Below are 13,868 nucleotides of genomic sequence, written 5' to 3'. Positions count from 1 at the left end.
TCAGCAGAAAAGATTTAAACACAATGGACACAAAAAAACAATATAAAAATGCACAGCCTCAAACAAGAAAATGCCTTGATGATATGTAATAAAAGGTGACACTTTCATCTTATTGAGATTGAAAGAAATGGCTTTCAGGATCGTATAATCCTGCAATGAAGGCTATAAGAACCCACAACATGAGCAGGCCAATTATGGCAGTTCTCAATACCTGGTCACAGCTCACACTATGGTCAATATCATCCTGACAAATTACATTAGGTGTGGCTGTATCCTCACTGTTGCTAGCATCTTCATTTGCCTGTATCTTGTTGATCCAGTCCATGCGTGGATGCTTCACATCATGAATACCAATATTTGAACATTTTGAGCACCTGCAATCTCCACCAAGATATGATGGAAGTGTCTGAAGATTCTCCAAGAGAACCTTGCGGTACATTTCTCCTCCAATTTTTAACTTTTTCCGAGTAACTGGTTTCAAAACCTGAGGAAAGCCACAGGTCTAAATCCTCATCATATTTGAAGCCAAACAGTATAACAAAAAAAAACCTTGAAAGCAAAGAGGTAACACATTCATATTTTAGTCATAGAATTAAGATTAACCTGAATAAAAGTCTGAGCAATGACACGAACAACTGGAGGAAGCCGTATTACAAACAGACAGCCAAGACGGTTGGGGTAGTGGTCTTGCAAGAGGGAAGAACAAGATCTCATTATTTGTATGGGAATTCTTAAAGGAGATAATCCTTCACAGTCTACTAAAACTGTAACTTCAGGATTTTCTGGACTGACTAAATGCATAACTCCATGCTCTACTTGAGATACTGCAGCAACAGCCATTTTGCCTTTATCATAACATCATACAGAGAAGCAACTAAAATGAAAAATTGATAGAAAGAAAAAATTGAGGCCAAAACATTGATGAGTGACTTCAAGAATTAACCCATGGTGATGATGAAGATATGTTTTTTCTCAGTTTGAGTTTCTTATAACTAGTGAAAGACAATGATTTTAGATTCTGGCATACTTAGACCACAGAAAAATAAATTGAATTCGATAGATAAAATAACCGTTCAGAAAATAGATCCTATTTGGATAAAAAAATGTAAAATATTGTGAGTTAATGAAGAAGTCACTGCAAATCAGAAGGCAAGAAAGCACCGTTAAGGGAATGAAAAAGCATCCATCTTGGTGGGAGCTGGAAGTGGTGTAGGACATAGACAGCGATAATCATAACATTTCATTGATTTCTGTGCTGGATACTCTAGCTGACTATTTTGGATGGTAAAGAATTCTATAAAAGACACTTTTGCCAGAAACTCTACTTCCAACTCATATTAAACAAAGGAACTAAAGATTTAAAACGAATAACAGAGAAAGTTTCATTAAATTCCAAATGGTAGCAAAATGAAAAGCTAAACAGTGCTATCAGAGTGGCTATAGACATACCGACTGCCTGAGCAAAACGGGGTCTATCATGAAATGGCAAGCTTGAGCACGCTAGCCCAAGCCTTACAATAAGGCAAGGTCGATGCATGACATCATATCCATGCCAAAATACCATGTTCGCCCATGTCTCAAGCTCTTCTTGAGAAAGAATTCTATATGTCTCCCTCCATCTGATTGTCTTTTTAATTGATGATAGCAAAACTAAAAAGTCACCATTTGCAGCTGCATAAAATCTATGGAGATCTTCATCATTGATTCTGCATAAAACTACAATGTCATGGTCTGTTGCAAGAAAAAAAAATACCAAGCAATTCAAAAATGAATATGCATATGCCAAAAGCATGAATAAATCCCAAAAAAGCAGAGTTGAAACTTCCAGAAGAATGCTGAAATTTGAGAGAGATGAAGAAACACTAGAGTTCATCATCAATTATTAGATTCTCCACACAGTGTACTTATTTATTTATTAAAGCCATGAATAAAAGCAGAGAGGCAACCAACCTGATGATGAGCTATTAACTCTAGCAATGAAAGAATTTTAAAACTCATTTCAAAATAGGGTGCTGGAATTCGAATGCATGAATGATAGTAAATTGATTGGCCAATTTCATTTTTCAGTAAGCCATTTAAAAAGGGAAAATTGTGCAATCATTTCTTCCTTAAAAAAGAATACCATATATGCATCCATGAACAGAAATCATTAAATCACCTCTCTGGTAAACTAATTCCTTGATTTTCCAGCTCCTTGTGGAGTTGATCCAACCAGCTTCCACACTCTGGAGTTTGGGAAGCTTCATTACTGACTCAGCAATTTACACAGAATTGTTGAAATGGTTAGTAAACATAGCTCATTATTGAAGACATCCTCAAGTTCCTAATAGAAAGAGTAACAGATATATTCATAGAAAGAGAAACAGATATATTAGTGTAGAGTTGTCATTTGCTAGTCAACTTGAACATCAAATCACTTGAAACATGCAAACCTAGAATATCTAAAAGAGAAGCCATGCCAAATCGTATTCAACCTAATTAGTAATGAATTCTGTTTGATGTGTTAGACTATATGCAAACCAGAAAGACTATCCTGTGAGCAGAAAAATCCATCAGAATTGCAGTGGATAGATCTGGATCAAATTTCAACTGATGGCTTTACTATTAATTCTTTATGGTTGGGAAATTTTCATGATTTATGTATAGGCCAGATAGAGCATCTCCTGATATAAAGTTCACTTTTACTTTCAGTCAAACCCAACTTCTCATCCTGCAGCATCCGTTTATTACAAAGTCAACCAAAGCTCTTGAAATCAGATAATGAGTAGACGTCTTTTTAAGATTAGTGAAGCTCCATTTCCACTCTTTGATTGCAGTGGGGCAAATACAGTTTCCAATCAAAATTTGACATGCCAAGATAAAAACATAAAAGGTCAAAAAGAAAAAAACCTATACACTTCAATGCATGATGTACCTTGCACCCAAGGCAGACGGCAAAGAAAGTTCCTCAGAATGTGATTCTGGATTCACTGGAGAACCACTACTAACATCCGAGGCTTGACCATTAAACTCTTCTTGATCAGAAAATGCTGTCGCGATAGAAAGAACCAACAGTGGCCTCGAAAACATCTGGAACAATTAAAAAAAATAACAATCGTCAATCATTTATTAAAAAAACGCTTCATCACAAATAATTCAATCTAGCAATTAACTAAAAATGCAATTTTCACAAAGTTGTTAAAAAGAACAAACCTGCATTCCTTTAACCAAACCCTTAAAGGGAGCCCATTTCTGAATACGATTAACGGGCGGATAGCATACAACTTGAAGAGCCTGAATACCGCGCCATAAAAAGGGACACTTAGCCTTTGAGAACCTTCTAACCGTTTCTAATGCAGCAACTTTGAGTAAAAACATTGCTACATGACCTGCTGCATCCTTAACATCTATACGATTCCTCAAGGCAGTTATTTGCCTGTAACTACTCCTAGGAAATGCTTTAGGACTCGAAACTACTAAATTTCCTTTATAACCCTTTTTCTCTTCCATGGAAAATAAGTAAACAAAACTGAGAAACCTATGAAAATATTTTTCACATTCTCATTTAATAAAGGCAAGTAATTGGATCAAAATTAAAGGAGTAAGCTCTAGCTCTTCAAATCTCACTAAATTTTGTAGTAACAAAGATTCAACCTGCAAACAGATAGGATTTGAGATCAGGTATTTATCAAATAAATAGCCTAAAAAAGATTTTTAAAAGATCTTACCTGAAAATCGCCATGAATTTTATATATTTTTGGTAGCGTTGTAGCTAAGAAAATTCTAACAAACACTTTTTTCTGGTCTTTTTCGGCAAATTTGAACAAGACACTTTAATGTCGTGTTTTTTACTTATTTATTGTGGAAAAGTTACGTATTGCTATCGCCATCGCCCATCGGGGAAGGAAAATGAGAAGGGAGACGAAGAGGAAGTGAAATCGTCGGGGGCCCAGCACGTGATTATTACAGTTGTATTGGAGGACACGTGTACGGTTACTATCTAAAGAAAATTTTGGTAGTCGAAAGGGGAGCGGTTCATTAGTTGACAAAGTTAGTAGCGGTAATAATTATATTATATATTATGATTATGATGAATGGATACTAATTATATTATATGTATAATAATAAATTACAAATATTTTAATTGTGACATAAATTTATATTCTCAATAACATTTACTTAAATCAAATTATAATAGCCATTTAACACAATGAAACACGTGTCCAAAAATATTTACTCTACTTTTTGTCAATTTTATTTTGGAGTAATTTATTTTCTATGGTAAATTAAAAGAATGAAAATGCATTAAAAACAAAGCTAGTTATTGATGTTAGAACGGCGCTTGTACTTTGTCGCAGTCTTTTTTAAATAATTTTAATTGAAAATTAAAAGTAAAATTTATTATAATTAAATTATTCAAAAATATATTTATTATAAATAATTTATTGAAAAATATTACAAAATACCATGTCAATTCTCGATTCAATTTAATAAATTTAATTTTTTATTTAATATCATTATATATTTCTTTAAATTTTAAAATTTTAAAATTTTAATTTCTATTTTATATTCTATATTAACATGCCTAAAAGATATGAGAGGTTTTGTGAGTAAAACCAAATAAATCTTTCATTTTATATATTTTTATTTATTTTAATTATTTATCATATTTTATTTTTATCAATTTTTTAATTTTAATTTTATTTATTTATTTATTTATTTTATTCTTTGTGAATGTCATTAATTTTCAATTTAAAAGTTTTAAGACCTTCTTAATATTTTGGTAACGTTAGTAAATATTTACTAACCTTAAAATTTTATTTTAAAAAATTATTCATGAATTTATTTTATTATAATTTTGAAAATTTTTAAGACTTTTGGTGAATTCAATAAAATTCTTATCACTTTAAATTTTATTTTAGAAAATTGTCATTATTTCTAATAAAACTTTCATTATTGGAATTTAAATAATTAATTTATTTTATATTTTAATTTTTTTATAACATGATTATTAAAGTTATAATTTAATAAATTAATATAATATCAAAATAAAATAATTAATTAAAGAATAAAAATAAGTAAATATAATTCAAAGAAATTAAAAAAAAAATTCATTGGTGGATAATTTGGAATTGATTTTGGACTAGGACTTGAAGTAATTTGGATTTAATTTATTGGCTGAAATGCCACTAGCTGTAAGCCCAAAAAGGAAAGCCCATTTACCCAATTATTATCTAAAAGTTATGCATCCAAGGATAAAATAGTAATTTTGTACGTAGCAAATAAAGGACTTTGGGATTCTTTTAATATAATATATATATATATACTTATTGTTATTATAAATGATTTTTTATTTAATTTAAAAAATAAATACTAATGAAAGAAATTATATAATATTTTCTATAAGATTTTTAGCATTTTTCTAAAATCATATACTGATATGAGATGTAAATTTAGGGCCACGAAATTAGAGTTGACCGAGTAAAAAACTCATAACTGTTGCTAGGTGTTACTTTTGAAGAAGCTAATACTTGCATGCAGTCAACGTGTAGCCAAATCGCTCATCACGTGTGAAAACTTTCGTATCATCTGAAAAAAGGGGGAAGGAATAAAAACCTGAATGAAAGCCAAAAAAAGGTCCTACTAAAACAGATTTTAGATCAAAGGAAGAAAAACAATGGCGTCTAATCTGAAGCCAGCGTTTGGCTACACGATTGTTTATGTGAAGGATGTAGCCAAATCCGTAGATTTCTACGCAAAAGCCTTTGGTTACAATGTTCGTCGCTTGGACGAGTCTCACAGGTATACACATACATACTTGAAAATATTTGCGTGTGATTGTGAATGTGCCAATGGCTTTGACTTATTTGGTTCATGAATGGGTTTTGAGGTAAATTACAGATGGGGAGAGCTGGAGAGTGGGCACACCACTATTGCCTTCACTCGACAACATCAACACGAGACCGATGACCTGACCGGTGTAGTCCAAGTCCCAAAATCTGATCGCCAACGACCCCCAATGGAACTCTGCTTGGTTTACTCAGACGTTGATGCTGCATTCAAGGTTTGTGACAATAACAATGTTATCATATTGTTCTTTTTCCCACTCATTTCAAATGAATTAATTTCAAACTGATCCAAAAAGGAGAATCTACTTATAATGAGATGATGAGTATATATATAATAATTGAGTCTTAAATGAATTACTTACAAGGAACAAATGTGATGAAATGTTATATGTATGTGTGTATAAACTTGATGTTTGCTTGAGCTTCAATTGTTGTTATGGTTGGAGGACAGCGGGCGGTGGAGAATGGAGCGGTGCCCGTGAGCCAGCCAGAGCACAGGCAGGATTGGGGACAGAAGGTGGGATATGTGCGTGACATTGATGGCATGACAGTGAGAATGGGAAGCTATGTTCACCCACCAAAACAAGATTGAATGGAACTAAAATTAAATAAAACATTTTTTGCAGAAGGGACGTTTGTAACCTTTGTTAAATCATAATTTATGCTCTAAGTTTGTTGTGTCTTGTACTGAGACCGGATATGTGAATTATATATTATTGAGTTTAAATTATAGTTAGCATTACTATTATTATTATTATATAATCATAAAAATATTGACTTCAATTTTATATATATTTAATTGCTATTATTATTATTTCATATCTAATCTTACATTTTCCATTCTATTCTTCGGGGTTAATATGGGATAAAGTTGTTTTGTTCGGCTTGTCCTCTCACCGCTGCAGCTCATTGGAAAGAGCGGATCACGTTGCCAAATGAACTTGGGCATGAGAAACTGCGACTTATTTTTGTTCTCTGCTCTTTTGAATAGGGTTTCATCTGAATCATCAATTCCATCCAAAACTATTGGTTTCCTTTCTACGTTCTCTGGCAGAGGTATTTTTAGGGCAGAATAATGAATAAAACGGCTCAAAAAATAAAGAGAAAATAAAATGCTATTGTTTTGGAGATTGATCCAAATGTAGATGGTAAAACCTACTAATAAGATCAATCAAAGTATCTAAGAGAAGACAAATTATCCATCCAAAGAGGAGTCACCTGACAAATGACCTTTAAGATAAGAGGGACTCAACAAGAACGGTTGCCAACAAACACTAACCAAAACTCTTTTGAATACAGAAAAACGTTCCATGAGTGTTATTACAATTACTCCAACCACAAGAAAAGAAAAGTAAAAAAAAAAAAAAAAGGTAAAGTGTGAGAACTTCGGATGGCATTCTACAAGGACACTGCGGTGGATCAAACCGCACCTCCCCACACAACAAATAAAGGCATTCCCTGGGTACACATGTAGAGCAGAAGCGCCAGCAACACATCATAACATTTCCTGTGACCGTCTGACGCAGCGGCTGACCTTCCTCTTGAATTCATCTCTCCTCTCTCTCCATTCCTTCTGCAAATATACACGAGAAATATTAATGGTTAGAAACACGAATAGAAAAGCAGGGTTTTGATTCTTAGGACCGTCAACCATAACAAGATACCAATGTCAACCAACAACTTCAAATTCATTATTCACATATGAAAAACTATGATAGAATAATTCTGATCACCATAGAGGTGGTAAGAGAGCACAATGGATTGATAATTGATACCAACTACTATAGGATTTAACTGAGGTAAAGAAACAAGTGCGCATTACAGCCCCATATAATCTGAATACTAATTTTAATCAGCGATCAACTAACACGAGCTGAATCCAATAAGCCTTTTTAAGGAAGTTTTGTAACACTAAGGCCCTTAATAGAAGGGTGGACACTATGTCAGTACATCAAACATTCAGTAGGAACATTGCATGCAACCGTAGAACTCAATTAGCCAAACTAAAAGTAGAAAGGCAACTAACGGAATAAGAAACCATAAAGCAAAAACCCTAAGTTGCACAAAAAAGGAACATATGAATCAAGACACAATCAAAAATCACTTACTGCAGCTTCAACATTCGCAGGAGATTCATCATTCGGGCTGGAAAGCATTGATATGATACTCAAAACAATACTTTCAACCTGCCATATGGTAAGAATTCACTTTTGTTAATGCAATTTCAGTGTCAGGGAAAAAAAAAAGGAAAAGAAAAAGGATAATCCTTATTTCTATTAATTCTTAATTGATAATACCTCCACCTTTTTAAAGATGAATCCATTCCTTAAGGTTTTTTTTTTCTTGAGTTATCACATTTATCCAATGCCAAATTAAATTTAAGTGTCTACCTGCCAATCACCTAATAAAGCAATGGAATCACAATTAATCTTCTACATAACTTCTTTTTTCTTTCAATTTTTTTTCTCTTTCACCCACATAGTGGGTGTGCAAATATCTAATTAAGTTTAAAAGCATGAATAATATTTAAAATTCTAATAGACTGCAAAGCCTTTAAAAAATCAGCTTTCTTTTCCTTAACCCTAATTTTAACTTTTTTTTTATTCTATTCTCTCCTTATATGTCTCCATCTTTCTACCTATCTCCTCTTGTCTTTTCTCTCGTTTCTCTATTTATTTCTAAAATTACAGAATGTGTACTCTTGTTCTCTGTTTAATCTTCTCCCATTTTCTCCCCATTCTTGTTTTGGAATTTTCATGTGTGGTTCCCCTTTGGTTTGAAAATCAGGACTACCAATTTTTGGGATCCAGACTGTGTACCGAGGAATCCTGGACAGAAAAAGTACCATGATCCTGATTGCAAGATCCAATTCAAGGTTCCAGGGGGTGGGAGAGAACCTGGTAACTATGTTCAAGATTAAGAGGTATTTTATGGTCATAAAATATTCTGATCACATTGGTTAATTTTATCCAACTCAATGATCCATGAAAGACATCCCCTTCAATCTTCATTTTAGCGTGAATAAATGATTTACTAGTGGCATAAAGATTCATATAAAATTTTGGTTTCTAATTACATGTATATCTCTTATGACTTGTAGGGAATATTATAGTTCTTCCCCATCTTCGTCATTGTCTGATAAAAGAAATTACTAGCTTGCAATCAAGTAGTTAAACTTTGAGTAAATTCATATCTATGGCACTACAGATGTTATTAGCACTTGAACAGCACAAACAAAGGACAATTAAAATATAATTGACACTTCATAAACATACTGTATGGACTGGCATCCACCGCTCACTTGCAAGCTCATAGCCGTTTGGATCATCACCCGGAGGATGAAGAATTGATATGCAAACACGCCCATCAGGATAAACTGCAATACACATAGAGACAGAATTAGTTCTTGCTTTACATAAAGGGGTGTAAGAATCAGAACAAACAAAGATATACCATTAGGATGCCAAATCTCTGAAGTAAATTTCACTGTTGGAGGGCTGTTTGGATAATTTGGTGGAAAGCTCATGATAGCATTGAAAAATCCCCCTTCACTGAAATTATAATACGAATGTTAAAGAGAAATAATGAGTAAAAATAATAAAAATTTTGAAGATATATCCCCCCCTAAAAACAATTCCTGTAGAACTCAATTCAATCTTCAAGATTACTCAAGTAGAGTAATAGTAAATGGAGAATAAGCAACAGGAAGGTAAGACACGTTACAATAACATAACCTACAAAGCAGAGGAAGGAACTTATCCAAGCAGCAAACAAACAGCATTGTTGAAACCTTGATGCCAATTGAACAAATTCCAAAAGAATAAGAACAACAATTTGTGCTGCTCAGAACCAACAAACCTCCAAATAGAAGCTAAGAAGCTACCATTTATCATGCTCGATTGAACCAATTCTACATAACCCTGTTTTAATGGTGAAACTCAATGGCAGAAGTTATCAATAACCCCTAACCAAAGTCATTCCCTATATATGCTGAAAACAAACAATGTGTTTTCTTACAATTGCTGTGCAACCAATTCAAGGAAACTAACAGAATGGCAATTGGCAACACCAAGACTAGGTAAAACTCAAAATCAAATATTACAAACATCGCAATCACCTAAAACTCAATCAAGCTAATCTAATTTAGAACCCAAGATCTCATTCGAATTCAATCGAAGACCTTAAAATCAACTCGGGCATCATTCATAATTCAGCTAAATCAATCTAATTTCAAAACCCAGAGTCCTATGAAGCATCAATCATAACCTCAGTTCCTGATCCAATGTCATCAAACAAAACCCAAATCAAAGAATCTATAAGAAACAATTAATTTCAATGAAACAAACTTTACAAAAAAAGAAAAAAAAAGACACTTACTAAAGAGTATCAGGTGGTCCAATGATTGTAACACTCCATTCAAAGATATTGTTCTCATCAACCAATCCGGCTGAGAACCCATCAACCGGATTCTTACAAAGATCTGCAAAACCGATCAATCAAAACCCGGTTCAAAATCGAGCCAAAACCCCCAAAAAAATTCATATTCGGAATCATTAAAATTGAAATCGATCAAATAAAAAAAATACCCTTGAGCTGTTTTTGAAGGAGGAGGCTGGCTTGAGATGACATATGAACACGAAATAATACAGAAAAGAATGGGAGAGAGCTGAAAAAAGCTCTGGGATTGGGAGAGATACGAAAATTAAGAGAAAATTAAAAGCCGACACTTTGCTTCAATTTATGGATAGAGAGAGAGAGAGCTAGGTTTACGTACGGTAGGATTTGTTTATACTTGGATCTTTAAGCGAATTACGAGTTGCCACGTCAGAAAGCTTGGTCTTGAGTCGGCGTAAAAGATATGATTCTGGTCTTTTCCCTTCATAACGCTGATTAAACGGTTGTGATTTCAGTTTTCTTTGTGGGTTCCACTGGCCAGGCAAAGGTAAATTTACGCGCAGTTACAGTGGTTAATCAAAGTGAAGAAAAGATTAGAATCTGTGATAATTATGTGTTTTTTTTTTTAATTATTATTATACTGAAAAGATGAAAATTGAATCCGATTCTTCAATGGAATCATTTATCATTTAGTCAAATACAAAACACATTCTTATAGTTTTATTATTAAGTTTTTTTTTTTTTTTCATTTTTACTGGAGAAGGTTAATCTCATTAGTAAAAAGAGCAGTTATTTTTTTCAACCAAATCTGATTTATTTGAAAATTCTTCAAATTTAAATATGCATCAAATTAATGTAAAAAATGTGCAATTAAAATGGATAAAAAAAGAAATTAGGTGAATATAAAATTTTTCATACACTTAATATATATTAAAAAATATTTTTATTAGTGTAAATGAATGTTTCCTCTTCTATATTAAATATTTTTTTTCCTTTTTTATGTTTTTATCACGCAAAAGAAGAGAAAAAAATAAAGTGAATGTGAAAAGGTATAATCGGGTCCATAACATTTCATCCAATTAAAATATATATTATAGACATTGACATTTAAACAAAGAGGAAATTGAAGCATTTTAAAAAGTATGTATGGGTCAAAAATGGATCAAACTTAAATATAATATTAATATTTTACGTGTTTGTCAAAATCAAATCAAATTCAATACAATAATTAGGCTTCAGCTTTTACTTAGGTTCATCCATATTACTGAAAGTTAAATTAATAAAAACATGTTTTTTTATTTAATCTTGAATCTTTTATATTTATTAAGTGTTAATATCATAAAATATGGATAATTTAACATAATTTTTAATATTTACACTATAATATCATCTAAAAACTATATAATATATAAATATATGATTTAGATTAAATAAGATTCGAGTTGGACGTTGAAACTAATATCTCACTTATATTTTAAATTAACCTCTTATTTTTTTTTCAAATTTTTTAATGAGTTTAATAATTTTTTTTTTAATTTGAGTAAATTTGAATAAAATTTTGAATTTAAACATATAACTTGAACTTTACACATTTATTTTCAATGTATATATGTAATATCATGCACATGAAATTTTATAAGTAGTCATAGTAGTTGAAAATCTCAAACAATGCAAACACTTTGTTACCTTTTTTCTAAGACTTGAATTAAGTTTAACCAACAATCACTATTTTATTTATAGTGGTGTTTTCTGCCAAGGAACCATGTTTTTTGTGCACAGACCATTTTATTATCATCAATTGTATTTGATTTTTAATTTTAATTACCATAATCTAATATCCGTTAATATGAAATAAAAAAAAAAAATTGGATCTAAATTGAACTTCTATATAATCAAGTCAAACGATCAATCCAATTTGATTACCAAATTCTTGGTACAACGGTCAAATGAATTTTCTTTTGGGTTGATTTGGTCTTTTTATTTTTTTTATAACACAGTGTTGAGGAATCGTAAGAAGCAGCTCTCTCTTTTTTTATGTTTGGACGGTGGCATTTTTTTTTAATTATAATAATACTTTATTCGTCTCAAAATTATTGTCTCAATAATTTGTTGATCAAATTAACTCAATTTTGACTATTATTTTTAATAAAATAATATAATTAACAAATTTTAAAAATAAAATTTATAAATTTTTTGAGTTTCAAATTTTTTTAAAACATATATTTTTAAAATTTTTAATTTAATATAATATGTTCATCCAACAAAGATTGTGAAATTTAAAAAGCTGCGTAATTTTCATATAATATTATATATATTTATTTATTTAGCGCCGAATGAGTGGCGAGAACAATGGGCAAAAGTCCAATGGTGAAGCATCGATCCGATGGTTGAAGCTTATCTCACGATGCTCTTTTTCTCTCTTATTTGCACTACACTGGAAAGAATCTCACGTAGTTGTAAATTATTGTGAAGAAACGGATTAAATAAACAAAAGAAAGAAACAAGACAGATGATTCTCGATACGTGAGTTAAAGATTTGTTGCGTGGACTTGGAGATTTTAATTAACCGAACCAGGTACGATCAAAACGGAAGCTTAATAGTAGCAGCCACTTGGCCCTTGCCCCCCTGTTTTTCAGCTCATCAAACTAATGTTATCCCAGCACCTCCGAACAACTTTTGTTCTGTTGTGGAGCTTGGGGGAGGGACACCATTATTATTATATTTTTTTCATAGAAGAATTCAATCTAACGGTAAAAAAATAAAGTTTCAAATATTAAATTTAAAATTCAAACTTGTAATTAGATTTTTTTAAAAATATCAATTGAGTTAAAATTTAAATTTATTTTATATACATATACATGAGTGATTAATTAAATTATATTAATAAAAATTTTATTAGTTTCATATTATTTTATAATTTTTGTAAAAAAAATATATTTTAAAAATTCAACAGTTTGGTTTACTGAAATCTTTAAGTCAATATGATATCATACATTCTATTTCATAATATAATTTAACGGTTGAAATGTTTATTAAAAATATAATTATGTATTTTAATCAATTTAAATTTGAAATATATGATTACTTTAATAAAAACATAAAATTCATCGGTTGTATTAATAACGTATAAATGAATTATTCTATTTGACCCACTATTTTTGTTTTAAATATTTATACTCTCTAATATGATATATTAAAAATATATCTCATTTTTTGTTGTTTGTGTTTAAATCCGTTATAAAATTATAAAAAAAATATTTTTTTATGAATTTATTATATTTAATATAAATAAATTTATTTAAATATATTAAAAATATATATTAAATGAAATTTAAAAATCTCTTGCTACTAAATAAAACATAATATATAATTAATGAATAAATTTAAAATTTTGAGATAGATTAAAGGAAGTTGTGAGTGGATCCTTTTGTGTGTGTGTGTACATTCAATTGACAATTGTAACTAAGGTTCAATTTGGATGAATATTAAGATTTATTATAGTGAAATTAAAATGAATAATAAAAAATATTGTAACTATAATTAAAAAATTTATAATAAAAATTTTATTTTGATTTGACATAAAATTTAATTGATGTTACAATAAATATAATCACATTATATTAAAAATATGATGAAATTCAAAC

General features: G+C 30.7%; 3 protein-coding genes across 7 annotated transcripts; 1 reads left to right on the top strand and 2 right to left on the bottom strand.

Annotated features, from left to right (window-relative positions):
• Positions 1-58: 58 nt before the first annotated feature.
• LOC111285550 (sec14 cytosolic factor-like) lies at positions 59-3,887 on the bottom strand. Of its 5 annotated transcripts, none has more exons than XM_022875051.2 (7): positions 3,708-3,885; positions 3,193-3,633; positions 2,915-3,069; positions 2,159-2,248; positions 1,450-1,706; positions 604-845; positions 59-502 (listed from the first exon to the last, which is right to left on the bottom strand). In XM_022875051.2, the coding sequence occupies exons 2-7, from the start codon at positions 3,487-3,489 to the stop codon at positions 110-112; spliced, it is 1,434 nt and encodes a 477-aa protein (XP_022730786.1). In that variant the 5' UTR covers positions 3,490-3,633; positions 3,708-3,885; the 3' UTR covers positions 59-109. The 5 variants fall into 5 exon arrangements, with proteins under 5 accessions (XP_022730786.1, XP_089617889.1, XP_089617887.1 ...); XM_089761763.1 differs by having other exon boundaries at positions 604-824; positions 3,708-3,881; XM_089761761.1 differs by having other exon boundaries at positions 59-484; positions 3,708-3,880.
• Positions 3,888-5,490: 1,603 nt separating this feature from the next.
• DSI-1VOC (dessication-induced 1VOC superfamily protein) lies at positions 5,491-6,886 on the top strand. The gene is made up of 3 exons (XM_022875937.2): positions 5,491-5,781; positions 5,881-6,043; positions 6,280-6,886. Exons 1-3 carry the CDS (start codon positions 5,657-5,659, stop codon positions 6,418-6,420), a joined length of 429 nt encoding a protein of 142 aa, XP_022731672.2. The 5' UTR covers positions 5,491-5,656; the 3' UTR covers positions 6,421-6,886.
• A 39-nt stretch (positions 6,887-6,925) lies between these two features.
• Positions 6,926-10,572, bottom strand: LOC111285751 (ubiquitin-conjugating enzyme E2 13). The gene is made up of 6 exons (XM_022875343.2): positions 10,415-10,572; positions 10,206-10,308; positions 9,282-9,379; positions 9,104-9,204; positions 7,937-8,014; positions 6,926-7,401 (listed from the first exon to the last, which is right to left on the bottom strand). The coding sequence occupies exons 1-6, from the start codon at positions 10,455-10,457 to the stop codon at positions 7,324-7,326; spliced, it is 501 nt and encodes a 166-aa protein (XP_022731078.1). The 5' UTR covers positions 10,458-10,572; the 3' UTR covers positions 6,926-7,323.
• Between the last annotated feature and the right edge of the window lie 3,296 nt (positions 10,573-13,868).

The sequence above is a fragment of the Durio zibethinus genome, chromosome 6, assembly GCF_047325235.1.
Source record: "Durio zibethinus cultivar Kanyao isolate XHJ-2024 chromosome 6, ASM4732523v1, whole genome shotgun sequence".
Lineage (NCBI taxonomy): Eukaryota > Viridiplantae > Streptophyta > Magnoliopsida > Malvales > Malvaceae > Durio > Durio zibethinus.
Note: the sequence above shows the minus strand (reverse complement) of the source record. Positions and strands in the feature narration are given on the sequence as shown.

Bases quoted from the DNA above. Each gene is read 5' to 3' on its own strand.
- LOC111285550 (XM_022875051.2), bottom strand. From the start codon at position 3,489: ATGGAAGAGAAAAAGGGTTATAAAGGAAATTTAGTAGTTTCGAGTCCT. The intron at 846-1,449 runs GTATGTCTATAG...GTTATGATAAAG, and splicing joins CCGTTTTGCTCAGGCAGTCG to GCAAAATGGCTGTTGCTGCA. The intron at 503-603 runs GTTAATCTTAAT...ATGAGGATTTAG, and splicing joins TTGCTCAGACTTTTATTCAG to ACCTGTGGCTTTCCTCAGGT.
- DSI-1VOC (XM_022875937.2), top strand. From the start codon at position 5,657: ATGGCGTCTAATCTGAAGCCAGCGTTTGGCTACACGATTGTTTATGTG. The intron at 5,782-5,880 runs GTATACACATAC...GGTAAATTACAG, and splicing joins CGCTTGGACGAGTCTCACAG to ATGGGGAGAGCTGGAGAGTG. The intron at 6,044-6,279 runs GTTTGTGACAAT...GTTGGAGGACAG, and splicing joins ACGTTGATGCTGCATTCAAG to CGGGCGGTGGAGAATGGAGC.
- LOC111285751 (XM_022875343.2), bottom strand. From the start codon at position 10,457: ATGTCATCTCAAGCCAGCCTCCTCCTTCAAAAACAGCTCAAGG. The intron at 10,309-10,414 runs GTATTTTTTTTA...TCGGTTTTGCAG, and splicing joins CCTTCAAAAACAGCTCAAGG to ATCTTTGTAAGAATCCGGTT. The intron at 9,205-9,281 runs GTATATCTTTGT...TGTGTATTGCAG, and splicing joins AGAGATTTGGCATCCTAATG to TTTATCCTGATGGGCGTGTT.